Below are 14,354 nucleotides of genomic sequence, written 5' to 3' on the forward strand. Positions count from 1 at the left end.
TACATTGATTTTGAGCCCTAATAACACCCCATAACCTTGTTAATAATTGGTTTAACGTACTACATATAATGTCTTAATACTGCTATATTCACTACAGTCATCAGGTTATCCATAGCTCAGCACTGGTGCATTCAGGTCACTGCGTATGCTCATATTAAACCATAAGACCACCATAACAGAATGGACTGACCATTAACCCCAGTTCCTCACAAATAAATCCCTTCGAGCCCTTATCCTGTTTTGCCTCCCAGTCTAGTGCCATTGTTACGTGTGTGTGTGTGTGTACGTGTGTGTGTAAGTTTGAATTCATCCGGTAAGCTGTGGAGTGAAGCCTGATGGAGTAAAGTGAGCTCTGATAACTCCTGCAGCTGTCTGGCCTGGTCCAACACGTACTTCTGAAAAGCCATGACCCCGGACAACTGCAGAGGCTTGGTTTACAAGCTCATGGGAAAAAAAACAATGAAATCCACACTGCCCTACTTGTGTGGCTGCGGCACTCGATCGCTTAATTTTGCCTACTTTTTATCATACCGGATTCACAACAGACCTTGCCGTTCACATGCATGGAAATATTTTGAGTCATGCACTGGACAGAATATTACACAGCACATATTAATCCGTCTCAGCGCTCAATGGTGTATTAATAGCCATGTGTAATAATCTGGAGTGTTTATTGTGGTGCTTCAAACCTCAGATCCACATCTCCGTTCTCTATCTCACAGGAAATGCTATCTGATCTAGAGGGCAGGTGGGCCATAGACAGGGAAACAGCTGGAGGTGCAGGATATCTGTGTGTGTGTGTGTGTGTGTTTGTGTTTTTGTGTGTGTGTACATGAACTACAAAGTCTTATATTGTGGCTTGGTTTTGTTCAGTTTATGCACGCTAATGTGAAGTTATGAATGGGTCATGTTTTTGTTGTGAACTTGCAGTATCTGGAGTTTTGACTATTTTTAGGGATGCACAATATGTCGGTGACCATATTGATAGTATATATTATATATATTTATTGCTATTTTATAATCTATTGTATAATATTATAGCAAAATTTAAGTATATTCTAATATATATGAGGTTTGATTTGAATGTAAAATGCTTTTAAAAGAAATGTTAACACTTTATTTTTATGGTCCATTTGAGTATTAGTAGGCTGTCTGCTTAATATCTGTTGATATGCTCCTTCAACAGACATTTACCTGATTATAAGAAACTTTGCAAGTACATGTCAACTTACACTAACCATAACCCTAACCCCAACCTAACAGTCTACTTATAATCTACTGAGAATTAGTTGACATGTAGATGCAATGTAACTTAAATTCAACAAATGGACCATCAAAGTGTGACCGAAGAAACTATATTGATACTATGTTTTGTTCAATATTGAATGTTGTATAAATTGCACAAATCTCAGTTGGCTATAGCACAGAACATTTTGTGTTATCAGTATTGTCACTTCCTGTATTGTGCATCCCTGTTGTTTGTTGATCTTAAATCAAATAAAGTATTCCTGAAAGCTTTATTCTGATTGGTCAGTTGCTTTATGGGACCTGCTCTATCATAACGAGTTAGAAGATACCATTAGTTGCTTGTAGAGACTTTATTTTATTATGTTTTTTTAGTTTTGTAAAGCAAATTACTATTATTCATTGTAGTATTAATTATTCATTTATTTAAAAATGTTCAAATTTATTTACTAATTTCATTTTGTTTTCAAAAGTTAAACCATAAATATTGTTTCTATCCTCATTAATCATGTGTGAACAAGTTGTTTTTTCTATTTACATTTATGTGTTGGTCAAAGTCAAGTCTATGTCAAAGTAATTATAAATAACTAAGAGTTTTTTGTGACAAAAAAAATATATATTAAATTTAAACGATATATATATATATATATATATATATATATATATATATATATATATATATATATATATATATATATATATATATATATATATATATATATATAATATATATTTATATATTTAATATATATTTATTATTAATATATTAAATGAATAAATTATACAAAAATATTTAAAATAATATTCAAATGAAAGCAAAATGAACAGTAATTAATTATTAATTATTAATTTATTTAAATATGTTCAAATATATTTACTAATTTCATTTTGTTTGCACACGTTAAACAATAAATACTGTTTGGATCCTCATTAATGTTGTGTGAACAAGTTGTCTTATGATTTCTATTTATATTTTTGTCATTTATGTTTTGGTGAAAGCCAAGTCCATGTCAAAGTAATTAAAGTTGGCTAAAACTTTTTTGTCACAAAAAATATATAATATTTAATTTAAAGAATTTAAAATAACTAAAACTATATTCAAATGAAAGCAAAATGAACAGTAATTAATTAATAATAATACTTAAAATGACAAAAACTCTTAATCACCTAAAAATCTCTAAAAACCTAAATCTAAAATTAAAAATAAACTCAAACTTTTAAAAACTACAGTTGTTATTCAATCACACTTGTTTTTATACATACAGACTCATATCTTAAATTAGGTGATTTGTATTCAAACCCTAATTGCTTTATTATAAAGCAGAGATGTTTTTTTCCTTTTCATCAAACATAAACTACAGAGGCTCATTCTGAAAACCTAGCCCTGTTTACATTTCTGGAGATCGCAAATTATGTAGCCAGAGCTGCGTATGGCTGCATTTCATCTTTAAAACGAATGCTACGGGGCAGTTTGACGGCGTTCCTTTTCTCGCTTACCTCCATATGGACAGCTTTTCCGCTGTTACCAGTTTGTCCGGTAGCTCGACATGTATGTCGGCAGACCTGGGATGCAGAGTGGAGTTGACCGCAGCAACAGTGTTCGAGTCCGATGTAGAATGATTCCAGAAAGCAGGTAAGACAAAACCAAAAGTAAAAAAATTAAATAAACAGGGTGAGAATGTGGTAAAATCTGAAAACTTGGTAAAAATCAGGGGGCTTTTCTGGATTGCCTTTCAAAATACTGCGATTGGGTCAATCTGTGCTTTTTAAAACACTTGGTTTGGTTTAGGGAAGGAGGTGGGTGAGGGAATCGGTCGGTTGGTCAGTCAGTAAATCAGTCAATCCATAGCAGCAGAACAGCAGGCGCAAATGCCACTCGTGAGAGAAATTTGAGATCTGAAAAAGCGTACACAGCGGCCTCTGGTGTATTCGCGGAAACAAAAACTGCAAAAAACATACCACCTGGGAAGTATTTTGCTCTCTCCAGAAATGTATATAGGGGTACTTTATCAGAATGAGCCTGGGTTGAACATAAACTATCTGAAGTCGGTGGAGCAGGTCACATACAGTAGTAAAATCATTTCAGCTCAGATCAATATTTCATGTCCATTGATTTATTCATCAAGTAGGTAGTCATGTAATAAGTGGCATCGTGTACAGTCAGCAGCACAGTCACCAAATCACAAAAATAATCCCCTTCAGGCTCATAAAAGTGAGTAGACTGTCTGGATGCACTGTTCATGATCTCTTGCATATTTTATCATTTGCGTTCACTGTTCCTGAAAGCATTTTGTTCGTAAGAGAACACCGTCATCGTCTCCCTCTCTCCGGAGTGCCTAAATGTATGTGCTTGCATGTTGGCATGTATTCTGAAGTAGGGCAGTCGTGTCTCACGGGACGCTCTGCAGCCGATTTCTACCTCTCCTCACCCTCCCCGTTCCTCCCATCCTCCTCTTTTCCTCCACTCCTCCCATGACCGGCACATTCACACCAAACACACACACACACACATGCAGACAGAGGATGTTTGTTGAACGCTTCATTTTCAACACCATCGCACTCCCATGCATAACACGTCTTTCTCTTCATCAGAAGTTTTTCGGTGAGTCTACAGAAGGTGACCTTTCTGTACTGTGTCTCTCTCTTTCTCAGTCACACAGACGGTCGGAGGGAGGGAACTCCACCGAAGCAGGTCAGCAGATCTCCAAACTGCAGCCCGCCTCGTAAAAACTACCAGAGACCAAGGGAGCAGACTTCAGACTCTAGCCCGCACCATGCGCTGAAACCCCCCAATGGGGTGCTAGCCAAAATGAACAGAGACAGGGAACGGGACATGGACGGAGTAACACACGCCCCCGTTCCGACCGTGAGGATTAACAAACAGGGACTATTGAATGGAGATAGCGTTGATTTGACTAATAGGGAAATTACAGTAGAGGAATGTGTGGATTCGCCTGATGTTCACTTAAATCAGGCCAAATTAGAAGTAGAACAGGAGAAGAGGAAGATGCCGGAACAGAGCGACATTGTGAGGATGAACAGCATCCCAGAGCAGAAGGTAAGCTTATGTTTTTAAGTCTGAGATGATCTTTTAAAGAGATAGTTTGTTGTATATTAGAAATATATGCATGTAGGCATGGGATGATGATTTGTTTTTACTACAGTTTGGAAAAGTCAAGGTTTTACCATTTGGTTATACCATTCCTAAGATATATGTACATTTTTAATCTGTTTTTTACAGCTATTTTATTTACTACTGTTTTACTACAACTATTTTTTAGGGCAACAGTATCTCGGTTAGAAAAGAACTGTCCTCATCAAAAGGGTCAGGCCACAATTCGGCAAACATTTGAAAAACAAATCTCTTATACAGCAACAACCAAGCATGCTCTGGACCTGGACAGTGCAGTGGCTTACTTCATATTCACAGAAAAGAAAGATATCTAGTGATGCCTTTTCAAGTTTTAAAGAAATCTGGGTTTTGAAGCTAATGAAGACAGCAGAAGTCAATGATTTATTAGAATTTTTTAGCCAGACATGTTTACTGTTCCTTTCCCAGTGCTAGGTTGCAGCTGAAAGGGCATCCGCTGTGTAAAACATATACTGGATAAGTTGGCAGTTCATTCCACTGTGGCGACCCCTGATGAATAAAGGGACAAAGCTGAAGGAAAATGAATGAATGAATGTTCCAGACTAGTTTAAATGTTTCTTAAAATAAAATCTATTGTGTCCAATGAGGAAGAATTAGTTGTTTTTTACCCAGACATTTAAAAAGAACATGTTTTAGAGCAGTAATCACAATATCACAATATAGATATTACAATACCTTGATATCCAAGATTATCATACTGTCAGAATCTTATACCAACCCATGCCTACAGTATATGCGTGTCTGTGCGAAGTTGGTTGTGACTCACTGTTAGTTATTTGACACTTCAGGCCTTGCTGAGTAATTTGCTGTCTCATCTGCTGGATTTAGATGCTGACATTCACATTAGAGGCTTTTTTAATTTAACCTTTCATTTTACTGGCAAGAGCTTCATTCCATCTTAAAGGGGATGTTCATCTAAAAATGTAACTTTGCTGTAAGTTTAAGTAATCTTAGATCAAACGAGATGTATTGTAGGTGACCTTTATGAAATGAAACAGTCTGTGGAAGAATGAACATTATTTACAGCATTATTTTTCAAATTTTGAACTATCCCTTTAACAAAATAATAGAGATGGATTTATGTTGTCAGTTTTGTTTCGTTTATCTTGATGAGAAAGACACAATCAAGTAGACTGAAGTGAGATTCACTGAGAATTATGGTTCATTATGGTAGTTTATCAATAATGGATGGAGTTTGTGCTGTAAAGTCAATATTGTAATGACTAAGGGGAGTTGTTAGCACGACATGATGCACATGCCTGATGTATCTTTTTTACAATACAGCATGACCTGGATGCTATTTAAATGCAAATAATTGTAAATGAATGAATAAATATTTATGTATTTAATGAGGGGCAGCTTGGTGGCGCAGCACAGCAAGAAGATCGTTGGTTTGAGCCTCGGCTGGGCCAGTTGGCATTTCTGTGTGGAGTTTGCATCTTCTCCCCGTGTTCGCGTGGGTTTCCTCCGGGTGATCCGGTTTCCCCCACAAGTCCAAAGACATGCACTATAGGTGTATTGGGTTAGCTAAATTGTACGTAGTGTATGTGTGTGAATGAGTGTGTATGGGTGTTTCCCAGTGATGGGTTGCAGCTGGAAGGGCATCCGCTGGGTAAAACAAATGCTGGATAAGTTGGCGGTTCATTCCACTGTGGTGACCCCAGATTAATAAAGGGACTAAGCTGAACAGAACATGAATGAAAGAATGTATTTAATGATAGTTGGAACAGTTAAGGAACAGTTGTACTATGCTGTTGTGTTAAAAAAACACATCTTATAATTTGGTAAAAAAAAGTTTTTGATGTATTTTCCATATTTGCATTTGTGTTATTTTAAATAGTAATAGTACTAATATTATTGTTATTTAGGTCATCGTTTAATTCCAAATTTTCATATTAAATGTTGTATATAAAAATATGTAACTTCCACTTCATCCAGAACATGGACCTCCAATTGTCTGTCAACGCCAGGCCCTCTTTTACTGCCTTTACTCTTTTCCTCTTATCAGTCCTTTTATTTTCCGTCCTCTGAGGCACATCCCAACATCAAGCTTCTCTTTTGAATTGCAGTCAACTTTGCCAAAAGCTGAACATATTGTAAGTTAGTTCCTTTCATCAGCTAAGTGGTGTCCTCTAAATAGTTCAAAGGTTATTTATGTGAGCTGAGGTTGGAGATTGTGATAAGAACAGATAGACTGTGTGTCCTCAAAGTGCTGACAGGCAGGGAGAGCAGTGCTGTTTGTGCTCAGTGTTCATCAGGATGTTGCTTTAACACTAGAACAGGGTCAAGTTTAGCTACTTTTTTCAGATGTACATAACAGATTTTTAATACATTACCCAAGTCTCCCAGTCATTGACTTTTGCCTAAGTTGTTCTATACAAGTTACTGTTGTTCAAATTGTTTAAAGGAATACATAAAAAAAACAGGTGAGTTTTACCATTTTTACTCCGTTTAGCCAATCTCCGGGTAGGGCAGGAGCAAGTCATTGAATTAGATTAGACCATTATCATATCGCTCAAAAAAAAGAAAAAGTAAAAGAGTTTTGATCATTTTCTTATTTAAAGAGTTCACACATAGATATGCTTGGCGTTAATAGCAGGTTTGTCATGCTGTCCTGAGGAAAGAACCCTGAGCTCGGAGATAATTGAGCCCAAGGTTCCTGCCTGATCAATAAGCATAATAAAGGTGGTCCTAGATCAGGTAGGTCTTGAGAGCTCCCCTTAGAAAAGGGAGGAAAAGGAGGAGATGGGTGGAAGGGGGGATTCTTCCAAAACGAAGATAAGGCAGTAGGGAAAGGTCTGTCTTATTTATTGTAAGTTTGTATCAATCTGATTGGATTATTACTGAGTACGGATGAGAATCCAGCCATGCTCAATCATATCACGTGCTCCTCTCGAAATTAGTTTATGAAACTTCACTTAAAACTTGACCTGTCTGCAGTAGTCAAGTAACTTTGCTGCTTTTTCTGTCAGTCGTAGTACATGACGCAACTATAGAAGTGTCAAGCCTCAAATAGGAAAATTATCAAATTGAATTTTTTTGAGCGAGATGCTAGTGGTCTAAAGCGATTTAATGATTTATGATAAGCTAAGCTAAGAGTGCTCTTGCAAGATCAGGAGATTTAGGCTAAATACAACTCACCTGTTTAACTTTAGGTGACCTCTAAAATTAGCCTATATGCAAGAAATGTGTAGTACTCCTTTAAATAAAACCATTGATCCGAAATTAGGCTTTTATTCCTATAGTATCCACCTTTTCCTAATGGCCCATGATCATTTTTATAAATAATAGGAGCAACTTCTGTTAAACTGTTAGCATTAGCAATCAGTGAAGTGTTTAAAAAAGAAAAGCAAGGTACAATCAGGTGACATTATTGTCTGCATAGTTCATCTGTCCAATATTAAAAGTAAGCATTAGAATTAACTAATATTTTCAGCATCACAAAATGTATGCAGCAATATTACAGGCATTTAATGAATATTACTGTACTGTAGGGAATACAAAGTGAAAATAATCAGCAGAAATAACTCAAAAGAGCTTTGGCCACAGATTTGCTCGTGACACTAATGTCACTAATGCTAAAATACCAAATGAAACATTATTATCATGTCAGATAAAAATGAAGCACAAAGCCAGACATAACTCTCTCTGAATTTTCATTAGGAATGTGGATTATTTGTAGCTTTACCTTTTCATTATTTGTTCTTATGAGACAGTTCTTTTGAATTGATGGTTCCCCAAACTGAAGAAACGCACTGTTGTTTGTGTTGTGACCAATTTGCAGCACGTTTCTTCAGTTGTTTGTGTTGTGACAAATTTGCAGCACATTTCTTCAGTTGTTTGTGTTGTGACCAATTTGCTGCATGTTTCTTCAGTTGTTTGTGTTGTGACCAGTTTGCTGCACGTTTCTTCAGTTGTTTGTGTTGTGACCAATTTGCTGCACGTTTCTTCAGTTGTTTGTGTTGTGACCAGTTTGCTGCATGTTTCTTCAGTTGTTTGTGTTGTGACCAGTTTGCTGCACGTTTCTTCAGTTGTTTGTGTTGTGACAAATTTGCTGCACGTTTCTTCAGTTGTTTGTGTTGTGACCAGTTTGCTGCACGTTTCTTCAGTTGTTTGTGTTGTGACAAATTTGCTGCACGTTTCTTCAGTTGTTTGTGTTGTGACCAATTTGCAGCACGTTTCTTCAGTTGTTTGTGTTGTGACAAATTTGCAGCACGTTTCTTCAGTTGTTTGTGTTGTGACCAGTTTGCTGCACGTTTCTTCAGTTGTTTGTGTTGTGACAAATTTGCAGAACATTTCTTCAGTTGTTTGTGTTGTGACCAGTTTGCTGCACGTTTCTTCAGTTGTTTGTGTTGTGACCAATTTGCTGCACGTTTCTTCAGTTGTTTGTGTTGTGACCAGTTTGCTGCATGTTTCTTCAGTTGTTTGTGTTGTGACCAGTTTGCTGCATGTTTCTTCAGTTGTTTGTGTTGTGACCAATTTGCTGCGCGTTTCTTCAGTTGTTTGTGTTGTGACAAATTTGCAGCACATTTCTTCAGTTGTTTGTGTTGTGACCAGTTTGCAGCACATTTCTTCAGTTGTTTGTGTTGTGACAAATTTGCAGCACATTTCTTCAGTTGTTTGTGTTGTGACAAATTTGCAGCACGTTTCTTCAGTTGTTTGTGTTGTGACCAGTTTGCAGCACGTTTCTTCAGTTGTTTGTGTTGTGACCAATTTGCAGCACATTTCCTCAGTTGTTTGTGTTGTGACCAATTTGCAGCACATTTCCTCAGTTGTTTGTGTTGTGACCAGTTTGCTGCACGTTTCTTCAGTTGTTTGTGTTGTGACAAATTTGCTGCACATTTCTTCAGTTGTTTGTGTTGTGACCAATTTGCTGCACATTTCTTCAGTTGTTTGTGTAGTGATTTTATTTTTATTTTACAGATTTATTTCTCTATATATTATTTCTTATACATTATATTATTTTGAACTACTAAAATGTCATTAAATGTCTTTAAAAAACTTTATTGTACTGGATAGTTGAATTTTCAAAATCAAAAGTTGACAAAGCAGAGAACAACGTAATGAAATTCACAAATAATTCCATAAATAAACAGAAAACACTTCTTAATCACAAAATTCATAATAATAATTATCAAATATTTTTTGTGTATGTTATTAAGCAGTAAATTTAACTTAACTAATGGTAATTAGACAATAACTCGATGAATAAAAAAGAGATCCTAATGTGAAGGTGAATGTAGTGTCCTGTGTCACCTCAGCATCATTGTTGATGGCCAAATCTAATAATTTCATGACTCTACACATAACTACAGTGACATTGTTTATTTATAAGCCATTTCAAAGCTGTAACCATGTGTATGGGGGAATTTTTAGGTGTACAACAACAACGCCTGGCAGTTGAGTGTTAACAGTGTGTGCCAGTGGATGTTTTATGGCATATGGGTGTGATGGAGAGAACGAGGGGAGGAATGTGATGGAGAAGTGAGGAATGTAGGTGGAGCTGGGAGTCCACCTCTCAATGGCTTTGCTCTTGACCTTTATGTTCAGAGCTCGGTTTCCCTTTGGCCCTGTGAGCCGCTGAGCTGGGGACATCTGCAGTGTTAGTTCACCCTCAGCAAAATTCAACACAAACGTCTTTAATAATTTAAGTTAAAATGAGCTCAAGAGACTTGAGAAGAGTTGCTGAGGGAAAAGTTTAAAAACTTTGAATCAGTTTTATAGGATATACAGTGAGAAAAATAAGTATTGAACACATTAATAATATTTCTAAAGGGGCTGTTGACATGGAATTGAACCCGAATTTGGTAAAACCCCAAACAATGCAAACATAAAAATAAAACAAAACAAAAATAAATCTGAAAAATGAGTTGTGTGTAATAACAATAGAATGACACAAGGAGAAAGTACTGAACTACTGAATTGTATTTAATACTTTATAAAAAGGCTTTTTTGGTGATGGCAACTTAAAGACGCCTCTCATATGGAGAATGAAGACACGTGCACTGCTCAGGTGGGATTTTTTCACAGACTTGAACAGAGTGTAAAAATCTTGATGGTTCTGTGGGTCTCATCTAGCAAACTGAGCTTTATTTTGTATTTCCTATTGGATCCAGGTCAGGTGATTGGCTGGGCCATTCTACAGCTTGATTTATTTTCTATGAAAGCATTTGAGAGTTTCGTTGGCTGTGTTTTGGATCATTGTCTTGCTGAAATATCCATCCTGGTTTCATCTTCATCGTCCTGCTAATGTAGATGTTGGACTGAGCAGCTAATATTCATTTACACTGACAAAGGGCAGAGGGTTGCTGAATAACTACTGAGAGATTTCAGCTGCTGTCTGGGCTTTTACTGTGCTTTTCTACACCTTTCTTCAGTACTTCAATTGTACAATACTTTTTTCCTGTCATCTCATTTTATTACACATAACTTCATTTGTAAACTAATTAGCTTTGTTTTCTTTACATATATGGATTTCTTTGGCTGTTATCAACATCCGGTAAAATTTCAAGTCAACAGCACCTTTAGAAATATGTTTTCTGAGAAAAATGGTGACGTGTTTAATGCTTATTTTCCCCACTGTAAATGTTTGAAAACAACAAGGTTTGTTTTTGACAGATCTCATCGACAACTGCCTTTGTTTGATCAAAAATGCAATAAAAACATAAAAAATGTTGAAAATAATTTACATTTAAAATAACTGCTTTCGGTGTGCGTTTAAAGACTTAATTTCTAAGTTTTCTCAGCTTTCCTGTGATTCAATGCTGAATTTTCAGCATCGTTACCCCAGGTTTAGTTGTCACATGATCTTTCAGAAATAATTCTGATATGCTGATTCTGTGCTTTGTTTAAATATTAGTTGTTATTTGGTGCTCATCATTAATAACAGATGTTTTTATTACTAATGCAAAAACATATTGTTCAGCATCATATTTTGGGGAAATTTATATTTTATTTTATATATATTATGATATATTTATTTATTTATTTATATTTTTATATTTTATATATATTATTATATATTTATTCATATATATATATATATATATATATATATATATATATATATATATATATATATATATATATATATATATATATATATATATATTTATTTATTTATTTATTTATTTATTTATTTATTTTATTTTATTTTATTTTTTTTTTTTTTTCAGCATTAATCATAAAATTGTATAATTTTTTCTGGTTTCATTTTAATGAGGTATAGCCACAAGGACTTTTAATTTTCATTAAGCCAGCTCAAGTGCTTGCTGTGTACTGTCATGCCATTACAAAATCGCCACGTTTAAGATCTGGTTTCTTTAAAAATCAACGACCTTCATTGCCTGATTGATATACGATATGAAGTGTGTCTCAGACTGGATGAGAAGCACTGCATTAAATTTCATTGTTCTGCGCCATGTCTTTAAAATATAGAAATTTATTTTAACACAGTATTTTCAATGAAGTTTCTTAGCTTTCATCTCGTTTTATGCCTGAACATAAATTAAATATATTGATTTTGTTAGCTCACATTGCTAGTTTTGTGGTGATCTGTTCATGGCATTAAGAAAAAAAGATAGTCTGCCCTTGTAATCTAAAATTAAAATCTGAAAATGCACTTTTTTTTTGTTGAATTGTTAGATTACGTGATTTTGAGGTATTGGGAATGGCCCTCGTCTCTCCAGAAACAGTGTGAAGAAGCTGTCATAACTCTCCAGAAACCCATTTCCTGATCTTTGCAAATAAAATGCCTACTTTACTACACCACTGTTTTCTCATTTAATATTTAGTTTCTCTAGAAATTACGTCACAATACGAAAAAAACAAAACGGTCACTGCTTCCAGTTCATGGTGACTTTAAGTCTTTTTAACTGATTATACTTTTAATTACATTACTACATCAAGAAGCCTAATGAAATTAAAAATGTCACATAAAGCTTTCACCAGAAGTTTATCAGTGGCTTAAAAAACAATGGCTGTGCATATACCCCATTGGAAAAAACATATTAATGAGGTTGTTAAATTGACTAAAATATCAATTAAAAAACATCAACCCCAAAATACATATGAAGGGATACAACTTGGTCATACATCTGACACAGCATAAGTTAAAACATGACATTTTTTTTCTTTAGGAAACCAATGAGCAGAAACTCTACAAGATTGCAAATGAACTCCTGCAGACAGAGAAGGCCTATGTTGCACGACTGAACTTATTAGATAAGGTAAGTCCTCATTTTGTTTAGTTTTTGTTGTTGTTGTTGACACATTTTTGCTTTGTTGCACTTTTGTCTTGTTGTACATGGGTCTTAGTGTTAATTTAATGAGCTGTGAACATAATGCTAGTAAATTCAACCATATCTGCACAATCACATTCTTTTTACACTGCTGTTCTGTTATTTTTTCTTTGAGAGGAAAGTGCACAGTAATTTTTTACATATTCATTTAAATGCCTCTTTTAACAAGTGTCTGAATATTGTTCATAAGTATATTGATATTTATCCTTATATTGTTCATAAGTATATTGACATTTATCCTTATATTGTTCATAAGTATATTGCCACTTCAGGCTTCTTACATAATCAAAAACAATTACAAAAAAGGTAACAATTATACAAGTGCGAGTAATGTACATTTCTGGTTGCTGTTCACTTAACAGCCACTGGTGTCACTATTGTCACTGTTTTCTGAATACTATAGGCTTTTTTCTTAGAAAGCAACATTACCCATTATGCTTTGCGTGTATGCGCAAGGAGAATGCTAAGAACTTCTGGTCGGCAGTTGATGCGTATAAACAGTCAGATTTGGACAGCTTTGAAACGATAGTTTTAATCTATTTTATTTGCTTTTAACGTCTTTGAACTAATCCTGTTGTCGATCGGCACCACCTCCTGGACTGATCATTTAAAAAATGTGATCTAATAGGATGGAAAACAACTGCTGTGAGGCCATTTCCACTCGTTGTCAGACGGCATCTTGTGCCATTTAAATGAAGCCTCATCACTAAAGTCAACATTTTCTCTTTATTTCAAACATAACCGACCCAAACAAATGTAATTCACCATAATGTTTGACACACACACACGTAGCCTGTACTGTCCCACTAACAAACTGATTTAATAAATGTCACAAAGTGAAAATAAAGTAGAATTTCGAAATGACAGAAAAACACAAACCCTGTAAATACTACACAACACAAACTAACTAAATGAAACATAAACGGCTCCCGATTAGAATCAACATGCAAATCAGCCTGCACTGTATCAGTCACGGACTTTTATTGGTCATTTTTGTAAACTGCATGACTTACATACCTGTTAAGTTTCATGCCAGTAATCTGGTTTGCTCTATAATGCAGTGAAGTATTACGTGTGTATACATTTGCTCGCATTGAAGAGCTGCTAAGCTAACAGCTGATAGGTCGGGAACACACACACACACACTGTATTTCTAACGTTTTTCTCTCGCGCTTGATTCACGTCTAACGGCTTTAACACACACCTTTCAAAGTCGTGTGTCACAAAAACACTCCGTAATCCACTCAAAACACTATTGAAACCCATTCTTGGATTGCAAGTTACCTATTGTAAACGCTGTCAATGGAAGTTCTAAACATTCTACCAGAAGACGCTGGTCGCTATGGCGCCCTCCATGCAGCAGCCAAGAAAAATGTCTATACATAGACTCTTTAAAAATAGTAGTGTGCAGACACATCATACATCATCTGATTTCGGCCCTCTTTTGCAGGTGTTTTACACCAAGCTCATGGAAGAGGCAAAAAAAGACACGTTCCCTGTGGATGTGGTGCGAAGCATATTTTCCAACATCACCTCCATTAATGCCTTCCACAGCCAGTTCCTTCTGCCTGACCTGGAGAAACGAATGGGAGAATGGTGACATATCCACTCACTCAGTTTGTAGAGTTTATGGTTAAGTTGATGCCATTAATGCTCTG

General features: G+C 35.5%; 1 protein-coding gene across 3 annotated transcripts in view; it reads left to right on the plus strand.

Annotated features, from left to right (window-relative positions):
• The window catches only part of fgd4a (FYVE, RhoGEF and PH domain containing 4a), a 96,776-nt gene that overhangs the window by 70,404 nt on the left and 12,018 nt on the right, over window positions 1-14,354 (plus strand). For all 3 annotated transcript variants that reach the window (XM_056477909.1, XM_056477911.1, XM_056477910.1), the window contains exons 5-7: window positions 3,898-4,303; window positions 12,535-12,624; window positions 14,147-14,292. In XM_056477909.1, coding sequence (XP_056333884.1) covers window positions 3,898-4,303; window positions 12,535-12,624; window positions 14,147-14,292 — 642 coding nt within the window. The remainder of the gene's footprint in view (window positions 1-3,897; window positions 4,304-12,534; window positions 12,625-14,146; window positions 14,293-14,354) is intronic.

This window comes from Danio aesculapii, chromosome 18 (genome assembly GCF_903798145.1).
Source record: "Danio aesculapii chromosome 18, fDanAes4.1, whole genome shotgun sequence".
Lineage (NCBI taxonomy): Eukaryota > Metazoa > Chordata > Actinopteri > Cypriniformes > Danionidae > Danio > Danio aesculapii.